The 12440-nt window shown below is 42.8% G+C and overlaps 1 protein-coding gene across 2 annotated transcripts; it reads right to left on the reverse strand.

Annotated features, from left to right (window-relative positions):
* Nucleotides 1-433: 433 nt before the first annotated feature.
* On the reverse strand, nucleotides 434-9874 carry LOC136431051 (D(1) dopamine receptor-like). 2 transcript variants are annotated; one of them, XM_066422248.1, is made up of 2 exons: nucleotides 9721-9874; nucleotides 434-1708 (listed from the first exon to the last, which is right to left on the reverse strand). In XM_066422248.1, the coding sequence occupies exon 2, from the start codon at nucleotides 1678-1680 to the stop codon at nucleotides 505-507; it is 1176 nt and encodes a 391-aa protein (XP_066278345.1). In that variant the 5' UTR covers nucleotides 1681-1708; nucleotides 9721-9874; the 3' UTR covers nucleotides 434-504. The 2 variants fall into 2 exon arrangements, with proteins under 2 accessions (XP_066278345.1, XP_066278344.1); XM_066422247.1 differs by lacking the exon at nucleotides 9721-9874 and adding an exon at nucleotides 2084-2459.
* Nucleotides 9875-12440: the final 2566 nt, after the last annotated feature.

Consider the following 12440-nt stretch of genomic DNA (forward strand, 5'->3'; position numbering starts at 1 on the left):
GCTCTGCAGCGATTCTTCACAAGTCGTCCTAGTTTCGTTTGATAGAATTTGGCCCCTTGACTCCGTGTATGTGCACAATAAATTCTTCGTAGTCTTGATTCGATAGTCTGTGTACGATCTACTTCGAGGTCAATCTCTTTTGGGTTTGAAAGGCTTTGTCTCCACAAGTTTTCAATACAGTGTCTTTCTCCTTTCGGGTCTTTATGATATGAGTCAGCTGTGTTTATGTCCATAGCAGCTGACTTTGTCACAGGAACCGACCCGTGGGTACACACATTGTCAAGCAGAGTCTTGTTCTTTTATTCTCTGCCGTAGTCTTTTCTTTCATTCGATATCATCTGCCGATATCGTACAATGATGTTGTGCTGGTACTATCTTTCATACCCACTTCATATTGGCAGTGGTGTTCAATTTGTCCCTCGATTCTTCTATCAACTCTCAGAAACTTTAGTTTCAGTTTTCGTGAGAGTCCAGCTCCCTTTCGCCTAAACTAAACACGTTACCTTATGAACTTGACGTTCCTTCTCCGGCCTCTATGCTGCCGTTGGCCTTGCCGTTGGCGTCGCCGTTGACGGTCCCATTGGTGTTTTCTCCCTTCTTCTTGAGCCGCATCGCTACGGGGTCGTAGTTCAAGTCTGCGTGGTTAGGCCCCACTGTCACACCTCTGCACGTGTGACAACAGATCATCTTTGTGAAGACCTTCCTGAACTCCTTGTTGAAGGCGTAGATGATCGGATTGAAGCCGGAGTTGATCCATCCGAGCCATGTGAGCGCGATGAACACGGCTGGCTGCACACACCTGTCACAGAACGGGTTCACAATGTTCACCACGAAAAACGGCAACCAACACAGGATAAACACTCCCATGATGATGCCTAGTGTCTTTGCCGCCTTTTTCTCCTTTGCCAGAGATATTTTCTTGCCCCGGTTGTTTTCCTGCTCTATACGCCCTTCCAGAGCGTTGATCTTGCGAGCTTGGTCTCGGGCTGCCTTGAAGATGATCCCGTAGAACACGAGCATGATGAGGAGCGGTATGTAGAACGATATGAGAGACGACACGATGGTGTAAGCCGTGCTCGCAGTGAAGATGCATAAACACGGGTCCGAATAGATCGCCAAGGCCTCTTCGGACAGGTTGTCCCTGTACCATCCCGCCTGGATGGGTAGGAAGGACATGACCAGCGAGATCCCCCACACCGTCGCTATCAGAATACCGGCAGTTCGTTCCGTCATGCGAGTGTGGTAGGTAAAGGGGGCTGTGATGGCGAGGAATCGGTCGAATGCGATCACAACCAGGTTCAGGATACTCGCCGTGGAGTTCAGGACGTCGAACGACACCCAGACGTCACAGTAGCCGCCGAAAGGCCAGTAGCCGAGGATGTCGTTGGTGGCAGCGAAGGGCAGGACGGTGATCCCGACGCTGAGGTCTGCGCAAGCCAGCGATACTATGAAGAAGTTGGTCACAGTTCGCATTTTCCGGTGGCAGGTGACGGCTAGAATCACTAACACGTTACCTATCACAGTCAGAAGGATGAGAATCACCGTGATCAGACCTAGAACGGCCTGGACCCCTGCACTGTACGGGTTGGGGGCGAAACAGGACCCGACGGACGCCTCGGTGGAATTGGCGGTGAGGTTAGCGGTTGTCTCGGTGGGAGAGACCGTAGTGTTCGCCGACATGTTGTTTCCCCGATCCACTTCTGCTGACCTACAAGAGGCAAAATGCGGAGGGTAAGGACTGGAGAGCACTTGTAACCCAGGAGTAGGATTTCACTTTGTTACACGCTACCCCCTGGGCAGCTCTTTAGTAGGCAGGTGTGATATCTGAACTAAAAAGACCTTCCTGGCCTACAACTACAATTATATCCACACTTCTATTCACACAAAGCCATTCTAACAAACATACCTTTCGTAGCCGGGGATACGTAATAACAAACGATGAAAAAAAGGTTGTTGTCTTTTAGCAGAGGTTTTCCATAACCTACATTCAGGACCGTGTGTGCGAGGCAAGCCAGCGTTACACAGACACCACGCTTGGCCGCCATTGAAAGCTGAACACAGAAAACACGACTCCCCTACTTACGTGAGACTCAGAATTGGGTTAGTGGCCGTTACTTCTTCGCACTGTTACATATAAATAGAGCTGGAGTGAAACCCTCTCAACAGGAATGAAAATAACATACAGCACCAAGGGACGGCGTGCCGTATGAAGCGTCAGTCGTAGCGAAATGATTGATTCCGGAGACTATAATGGAGGTTAAGTTGGGAGCTACTTGACTTGGAGCACAGCATTGATTTATCCAACGCTCTGCTCTCCACAGCAAGCCAGATGCAGTTCCGGCTCTTTGTGTCCCAGGGTGGGAGAAACCGTACCGTGTTGGTCGCACGTCACAGTCCAGTCATGTATCGGGCTTCTGGGGAAACTCTGTGGGAAAAATCCTTTTCAGACTCCCATGAAGGACGTGTTTGACGTGTTTATGTAAATCGGATGAATTATGAAATGGGATCGATAACAGGAGCTGGGGCTTTTTAGTTTATCAGAGGTCATATCATGTGCACTCCGCTATGTTTTGCTTTCTTATCTGTTTTGTATTTAGAAGTAAAAGGACTCGGGGGATTCCTGCCTGTGTACGTCAGTGTCAACAGCAAGGCTGTAATTATTTTCCACTTTGATGGAAACTTGAAGCCTTGCGCAGTAGTAGTTACTAACATACAAAATTACACATGCATTACGTGACAAGAATGTACCTTTCACCTGGTAAGTTACGAGGTGTGTTCTTGGCATTGAAAAACGCGCCGTCGTTCCTTTACACATTCCTTAGAGCTCGATTGGCGCCCCTTAGGATACCCACGGGCCCGGCTTCACCATAATGCCAACTCTAAGAGTCGGTATAACTGTGGCAAGAGGAAGGGAAATACTGTAAATGCAGAAAAATTCGCGGTAGTTTTAGGTTCGCGGTTTTCATAGTGAATTCTTTACCGCGAACTGAAAACCAGCGCGAAAAAAGCCGTTCCGTCGTGTAACTGTAGCGCTAGGATTGTTTCAAACGTGAACTCAAAACCACCGCGAACACTCCATTTCCTTCCTACCGCGAAATAAAATCCCCGCGAACTTTTCTGCATTTACAGTAGTTTCCTTCCTAACCTCTTTCAGGCTCCAGAGATGGCTGGAAAGAGTAGATACTGGCCAAATAGACGGATCAGATGCCAGATGAGTTAGCTGGCAAACTGTTCTCCTATGGCCAGCTAACTCCTCCTGCATGTTATTTGTCTATCTGTTCAGTATCTACTCTTTCTAACCATAGCCCGGTAGCAGCTATTTCCGTCTCACCACCACCGTACTCAATGGGAACCCTGGGACACGTTACACCAATGCCTGCTGCTAGTTTATGATAAAGATACTACTTCCAAATGAGATTTTGACAAGTTTTCTCGCGTTTTTTTTTTTTTGGTTGTTGCTTTTATTGCATCGTCCTTGCACGCTTGGTTACCGTGGACATTACGATAGCGCTACTGGCCAAGGTACGTACGCACAACACGAGGCGTATGATAGGCACAGAAAAACGAGCCAAACTACACAACTGTATAGAGATAAGCAAGATACATGACACTGCATGTGGCCACCACAGACTTCTCTATCCACGTGAACACAAGCAACCAGTTTGTTTGAAATAACCGCCATCCAATCAAGTGCCCATCTCGATGGACAAAAAGCATGGGCCGCCAAATGGCACAAATATACAAGACTATAATGATGAAATATTGCCTGATGTTCAGAGGACCAACTTCCCCAATGACGCTAAGGATTGATATACAAGCCCTCTGCATTCCCCTCTCCACTGACCATATGTGATGATAGCAACGCTAGCTCTTAGAAATCACTAAAACGCCCTCGGGCTTTGATATATATAAACTGACAAGAGGACGTCATTAAGTAATCACCTACGTAGGGCTAGCCACTGACAGGCCATAGATAGTCTAACGAGCTGATATAAGATGTCATTCTCAATCGCCTGCGATACGCTTGTCGGGCTTGGAAACAGGATACATAAAGAAGGTATACACGGATTAGCATGACTTCTATTAGCGAAATGAAATACCCGTTTCTTGGAAAAAATGACCCCAAATGATTGGCTGTTTAGAGCTAGTGGTCTCTCCATGTGTAAACTCTACACAGGTGCTGCTTACTGTTGAAAATGCATGTCCACACCTTTCTATGAACTTGTCGGCAGAGTTTTTGAACTCGCTGAGTGCTTTTGGTTTGTCCACATGTATTTCGCCCAGACGGAGCACGCTGGGTCACAGCGGATATTTCCAAATGTAATCCATTGGGCGTTGGTCTGATGGCTACATTCTAATTTTCATGAGCCTGAGCCGGTGCATTAGTGAGAGTGCCGTCCCAAACCCCAATATCCAGTCTACGTTTGACGTCTGTCTTCCAGATACTTTGCAAACTCAATAGATACCAAGTAAATTGTGGTTTTTGGAAAACGTTCAGTTTGGGAATTCAAGGGCATATCATCATCTTCTTCAAACGTGTAAACTCTCCGATGTCCTTGGAGATGCTCAGCAGTGAAAAGGACAGATCCATTCAGACCCATTGACCCAAGATATAGCCAGATACCTGATACTCCATTAGACCACACGACCTTCTCTAACAGTCAACACAATCAACCTGCGCGTTTCTGATACATATCAGACTCCATGGCCACCTCGGTAGATTATTTCAGTTCTATCTCCGACGACAGTCGGGCGTCACGGGGATCAGGATGTGGTTGTTTACATCATTCACAAGAAGCAGTAGATACAATTTGTCCGAACACTGTCCCTATAAAGATATCCTGAGAAACATATTTCAACAGCAGATATTTCAGAAGTTGTCTCGAATCAAATTTCAGACGTGCAGGGCCGGGTGACAGGAAAGGTTTAAGAGAATTTGATATTTTATCGTCATGTTAATGTCAGCTCTTCACGTGGTTCTTATTCACATGTGGAAGTTGAGCTGCGATATAGAAGAACCACTTGATGCCACCATGATACCCCTTAGTCTACTCGTCAGGAGGTGCTTCAGACTGAGAGGTCCAACAACCCTTATAACGTTCAGATGCAGTGGAAGGTTACATGTAATTTAGAAGCCTTCTGTCTCCTCAATTAATGTCTCTTTACTGATTATACAGGAAACAATTACAAAGCATACGTCTACAAGCCAACCTGTAACGTAAGCTGGACAGATGTCAGACCTCCGCTGCCTGAAGAATTCGCCTAATTATTTGACGAGGGAACATAAAGATATTGAAGGTCGACAGTTGAAATTTGTATTTTTTTCCTAATTGGCTCCGATGAGGCGTTCAACGGAAATTACCCGTGGAGAGGGTAAAAGTCAGCAGGCTATTAATGGAACTTTTAATGAGTTTTATATGCGGTAGATCTAGGGGCAGAGACAGAAAATGCTTAATTGGCAGATTTGGATTCTGACTCAGAAATTTCTAAGAATTCTTCAGTCATGGCCAGACGGGTAGGCCTTGCACGCTCCGCGATGGCAAATCTAGATTCCCCAATAGTCACATATAGCATCGGAGGCCAGCTTGGCAGGATACTGCTCCGACAAAATCACTCAAATCAAGCAACCCTCCAAGGTAGGTGTTGAAGAGTTAGAGCTTTAAATAACGAGGATGTTTTGATTGTTGCCTTGTTGATTTGATCATTTTATGGACAGGATAACAAAAAGGTTATGGTTTTTGCTGTTACATAGGTGTTGATGGATATGTGCGTTTTAGATATATATTGGGCTTCCTGTCCAATTCCTTTAAAATTTGTTTGTCGTTTTGTTTATATCATTAGTTTAAAATTAATAGAAAACTATGAATAGATTTTCGTGCCCTGTTCATGGCATAAGAAAGAATATACTTGCTGACTCGATGACTCCATTTAAACTGCCGATGTTGTCGTTTCCTGAACATCATAACACACAGTTTTGTCATGTTCCAAAACCTTTTGTGTGAGTAGAGATTAGCCCGAGAAATGGCGATTGAATTTCAGGACGGGTACTAACTTCTTTTAAATGTGAATGCCATAGAGCAAACTAGTGTGTCCGAACCAAGGTGAGCTCTCTCGTGATGTTTTTCTGTACTTATTTCAGACGGACTTATCAAACAATAAATTATTCAGCCGAAAAGCATCCATAAGTTTCACACCTTGAGCGCGCTGATGTGTCTTATTTTCTAGTACCAATGGCTATGGCCAATGGTATGTGGGTTACACATTCGCGCACCATATAACTCATATAACTTGATATACGCGTCTCTCAGGTGATATGTTAAGAAAAGATGTGTCCAGCCAGAGAAAAGAATAAAATGTCTTGGGCTTCAAAGTTCTAGTCCTCTAATGATATTAAAGAAAAGGTATTTGTTGTGCACTTAAGTCCATTCAAGTACAATAGAGTGCGGCTTAAGTCACGTTGTTTAATTACAAACTGTCTGCATGGAGGTGCAGGTCACGAACCCAAGGCTGCAACTAGGGAAGGGGCGGGGCAAGATGTTCTTGCCGAGGAAATTAAAGGTCTGTAGATATTAAATATACTCACTCATGCACAGTAAAAACAATCCGTGTGTTTCAATATAGTCTTTTGGAACACATGCACGCCTCGTGGACAGAGTGTAGATTTATTGCTACACTGCAGTAAGAGGATGTGTGCGGTGAGGTTTATCTCCGTTCAAAATTACTTTAGCGGTTGGACAAATATGCACTGGTGGATCACCATCACTTTACCTGTCAATTTTCATTTCCGGTCGTGGATAAACTTGAATTTTAATCAAGTTTAGTTGATCATGGTAGGACGATCTTTATTACATTAATGTACAATATTAGGCCAGGGAATATTTCAAACAGGCTACAGGCTTTTTTATACGCTTCGTGATTTCACGTGTCTAGTACGTGTCTAGGACGAGGTCAACAGACTTAAAGTACGTCAGCAAAAAGATTGCTAGCTTAGCGTTCTATGGTTGTGGAAAGGTGTTGGAATAATCATCTGTGAGTAGTTTAATCGGTTTGGTAAATCACTGGGTATTAAGGCTCTTTGTATACAACCAGTGGGACAAGTTACGATAGCCCCGAGGAATGTACCAGAAGGTCTCCTAAACATTGGCAGGCTACCACTGGAATGGGTTTTAAGCCCCCCTCTCGGAACCGCGGCAGGCTGGCGGCGTCGCTGCGGACGATCGAATTGACAAAGCACTCAACGAATTTCATCGACAGAAACCGAATCTTTTTAAGCTTTGTGTGTTTTGTTGTCTTTTTGGTCATAGTTGTACGTTTTGAATGATATTCCCATGACAAAGTCAAGGGTAACACAAATCCAGTTTAGGACGCAGCGACGCCGCCAGCGTACAGCAAACTTGCGAAGTTGACAGCTTTTGCATGTATATAACGCTCCAATCAATTGCAATCAAACAATCAACGACAATGGTATTCAGACAAAACAGAACATGCTACTTTGACCAACTCAAAATACAATTCCCCCTCCACGTGATCAAAATGCCGCTAGTTTATATCAATTAGATGATTATTGGTACCAAGCCATGGCAGTTTAACAAGTTTCATACAATTACATGTAACGTAAGCCTCGACACTACGCAGGAAATTGAACTAAACGTATTTCAAACTGACGCGTTCCCTGTGCATGATCAAGTACAGATATCCATATAAACGTGTATACCAACAGATATAGTAAAGCTAGAATTGTTTGACAACATGAACGAAAGCGACTGCATGGTCTAATGATGATTGGGTAAATGAACAAAGGGCTGATAATCCAGTCGACGAATCCAGCTTTCCGAGTTGAATTTCATTTTTCTTTTTCACCTTACACTTATTTGCTATGTTTTGTTAACTGCGATAGACTTTGTGTTAAACTACATTATTTCAGTATTGAATTATACTATGATCTAACATATGATTTTTATAATTATTTGCCATGAATTATTATATTGTCATCATTTGTTACTTTAATTATCGTATGATTTGATGTGATATTGTTATTGTTTATGACTACAATTATGTTATGAATTGTTATATTATTGTTAGTTTGTTAACTGCGATTGACTCTCTAATCTCTATCACTTCGGTATCGAGTTAAGCTATGATTTGATGTTTAATCTTTATATGCAACCAATAACTTTTTTGTCAGTATTCTGTTTCTATTATTATTGTCTGATTTGTTATTGTTATCATTTACTACTATAATTATGTTATGAATTGTTAGATTTATTTTATTTTTTGTTAATTCAGATGGGGGAAGACCTTGTATAAGCCACTATGGCTTTTTTTCTTCCCCAAGCACGTATATTTTCATGTTCTATTATGTAATACAAAATGATTTTAATATGTGCAAATAAATCGAATCGAAAAAAAATGTCTATTGCTTCAGCTGCGTTTGACTTCGAATCTGCGCTGCCGTCGCAAAGTTTCGTTTACAGTTTGATTGAATTCGTGTCGACGAGGAAGGTTGGGAAAAGGAACTTCAAAGGGAGAGGTAGTGACTAATTGAAGGCTCCGCATTTACTCCTGTCTAAACTCTGGATTAGTCCAGAATAAATCTGATCAAAGGTGGTCTTCTACTCTAGGGAAATCAATATATCGGGGTAATGACTTTTCGGCGTTGCCTCCAGAAACAATCAGAGCGTGCAAACAATCGATTTCCGCTCTGAAAGTCCGTTCGTGCATCGCACATCTAACGCCATCTTTGTGTCTGCTTCATTTTGTCCGCTCAAACATTGTCGGCAACTTTTGAGAGCGTCAAACAATTATCAATGTAAAACTGCTATTATATATATGCAGCGGCCGTAAGTTAAAGCAGTTACATGAACTTCAGAATTGCTCGGAAATATTCTTTTAGGCCGTAGACAGTGTCTTGAAGGATACAGTGGTGGTTAATGGAATCCTTATGTCTAGTGGGAGATATTGTCGATTTCATGAAACATGTTTGTATTGCCAATATACATGTATACATGTAAAATCTCCGCATATACTTTGTTCACATGACCATATGGTGTCTAGTGAACGATATACTTTGTTCTTGGGGCCCTGATGCTTTGTTTATGTTGCCTGTATATGTCTTACAGTGGGAGATTTGGGTGGTTAATGAAGCCTAATATAGTATGTACAGTGTAGGGTAAAAGAAAAGGGTGGTTCCATCATGCATTTGTACAGTGCCTGGAGGGAAATATGGGCGGTGCATGGAGAGCTGATATTGTATCTGGTGGACGGTATGGGCGACCATGAAGCTTAAAATCATATCTGGAGTGTGAAATTATCAAAAGGTCACCAAGGCTGTATGTGTGAGCGAATTTCAGTGTGTAGACGTACGAAGGTTTTCATTTGAGCCTAAATATGAAGTGGGTAGTGTCATCCAGCGTGCATATGTTGTCCAATAGGTTATATTTGAGTTCAACAACAATAAACCTCATGCAACATGTAGAGCAGTAGCTAGCTAAGGCCCCCTTTCAAACAGACTGCGATTGCTGAGCGACCGTACAGCGACCGAATTTGGATTTGTGTGACCCTTGATTTCATAATTCAATTATGATGCAAGATGTAAAAGTACTACCTAAAAGACAAAAAGACACACAAAACTTTATCAAAACTCGTTCTTACCCATGCATTAACTCAAATAATCGTTTTACTTACAATCGTTCGCAAGACGTTTCGGTAATTTGGACGTACCAGTTGTTCTTCTCTGGCTAGTCAGGGTCGATCGCGGAAAGGACGGGATGACAGTTTGAGTTGACGGTCAGCTCACGGACTTGATCATGAGGAATCGGTCGCTACACAACTTGAAGAATCCGTCCGAAGATGTCGAATTAGAATTTTCACTTCGACACTGACTGAAAGTCAAAGGAAACATCGATATTAGATTTGAGGTATCAGAATATACAAATAAATCATAATTAAAAAGCGCTATTTCTAACGTTATAAGGCAACTGAAAGTAAAACATATGGATGGCATCAGCGCGCACACAACTTTGTGACCCTCCGACGATGGTCAAGATGCCGAAAATTAGATATATATATGTGGTAAACTTCTTTTAGTTCTGTCACAAAACGTCCTATTTGTCCTTAACGTCCGTAAACAGACATTTGCTCGTTCCGCATTGCTGTTGTTTTTGGTTTCCTGACAGCAAAATGGCGTCTGCCAACCATTCTGCGCCGATCAACTACAGGGTTGAGGTTGCAGACCACAGTATTTCGCCTATAGGGATTTACATGGTTAAGGATCCCAAAGTAAGAAGTGCACAGAAGAAAAACTACGGCCTTTTAAAGCAATGTGACGCACTACTTCATACCCGAACTACTATTGTCGCAAATTAATACTGTGTTCTAAGACCTTGAAAAAAGTAGCAAAAAAGACGGCAACGACATTGCCTACTAGTACGGAATAGACGTTGGGGGAACTAACTTTTGTTCAGCTATACAAACGCGTGGTTACTGGTAGCTGTTGCATTTCAAACCGTTTACAATTATCATCTTCATGGACAGTTGCAAATCCACTTTTCTTTTGTCATAGAATGTATCAAACACCGGTTGACAGATACAGACATCAATGGCAGAAACAGACATTAATGTATATGTGTCATATTACTTTTCTTTGACAAAGAAATACTCATCTTATTCTGTAGCTGGTTTTAATGTGGACACCAAAGTCTTACTGTTTGATTGAATATAGGAGTTAAAGATGTTTCTATTTTCTAGACCGCAATCACTACGGTTTAAGACCTGCTGCGTGATGTAGGACCGTCAGGTTTATGTTGGTTGCCGCTGAACCCGTCTAGTGATTATTAATTCAAAATCACCGTTATATAGTCATAAATGCCTGTTGGTGCAACGTTTTGTAAATGTATTAACAGTGTAAATATGGCAACATAAGATGTGCTGGAAACCATATGGATCCTACGAAATAGTACACGCGTGTTTCGTGCAGAACCAACGAAATGATATCATTTTCACAGACATAAATGTCACGTTAAGAAACGAAATTAACATTCAGGTCATCCTGACTTTTGTTTTATATAACGACTATATTGTGCCTCTAGTGCTGCTTGACATTTCTCTAAGTGGAACTAAGCACCAAAACTGAGCGTAGGTTTCTGAAGTGCTAATTCGTTGTATTAACAAAGTACAGTATGACGTCCTTACATGTTACATCTAAGTGCGAGTAAAAGCGAAAGTTGCCGGCGCTAGCGGCAATAGTACAGTATGTGGGATCAAACAAAAACACATGGTACCCCAGTACATACAAGTACATGTATGTAGAACACTAGTACAATGATACCTACATCAGCCCCGCTTTTCTTAAGATCTAATTCACATCTATTGGTAGGGGTAGGTCTGTCACACATCTGCACAGACACATCTGCAGTCACAGTTTTATATTAACCATTATATAGACGACGTATGGCGAAGATAGTTAGCAACCACGACAGGGTATTATATGGGATAACTTCTGTGCGAGAGGCTGGGGGGTTAACAGATTGTGAGGCTCGTTCACTGATCCTCAGCCGGCATCGCGGCATTCTGGTTGGCAGGATTGTTTCCCGGCAGCAGTCGTCAGATGCTACGAATTCCTAAGTTGGTTTGATTCCTTTGACGATCAGGCAGAATACTGGAAAAGGCTGTTTAAAATGTTCTGTAGCATTTCAATGTTCCTCTTAGGCAGTTGAATTTTTCCCCAAAATCTGTCGTGCAAATTTCCTTTCTTTAATCTTCAGTCCATGAGCCCAGGTCAGTATCTGGACTCTTGCATGCACCAGCTGCGTTCCTCTCAAGCAATTAAATCCAAGCCAGAAATTAACGTAAAAAAGATCTAATGAACCTATCCATGATAGAATTGGTCTGATTAGCCATGCCCGCACCCACATGGGCCGAGGTCTTCATCGACAACGATGGACGAACATCACAATAGGAGAGCGGGTATAGTTTTCGTACTAAAACAAGAAGTCTGAAGACTGAAGGCCAACATAGATGAAGAAAAGTCTTTAGAACCAGGCAAGGGACCTTCATCAAGACAAGAAGAGTAAGGATACGTTTATGTCGATGTGTTAGGAAGTTTCGGGTAAGCTTTGCCGGGCATTCACCACAGAGACGAAAAATAATTTGCCTACTACAGCTTTGCTTACTGAACCTATATGTAACAAAGCGAATCTCCCGTGTAAAATTCGTGTCCTGTTTGTCTTATCCCTGTGTTGAGAAGTAGCGCTAAGGGTCCTAACCTGCTGATGTCAGTGGGAGTATGCATGTGTACCGTCATCATCTGGTCATCAGTGTCTGCCCCTCACATTACCCGCCCACTCCTCGCACACGACCCAATTTAGAACACGTCATAGCTAGATCTATAGGAACACCCAAAGTAATTGGACTCACAGCTCTGTTGGTGGCACACTCCTGCA

The sequence above is a fragment of the Branchiostoma lanceolatum genome, chromosome 3, assembly GCF_035083965.1.
Source record: "Branchiostoma lanceolatum isolate klBraLanc5 chromosome 3, klBraLanc5.hap2, whole genome shotgun sequence".
Taxonomy (NCBI): Eukaryota; Metazoa; Chordata; class Leptocardii; order Amphioxiformes; family Branchiostomatidae; genus Branchiostoma; species Branchiostoma lanceolatum.

What these genes read in the sequence shown, in the direction of transcription:
- LOC136431051 (XM_066422248.1), bottom strand. Translation starts at nt 1,680, where the DNA reads ATGTCGGCGAACACTACGGTCTCTCCCACCGAGACAACCGCTAACCTC.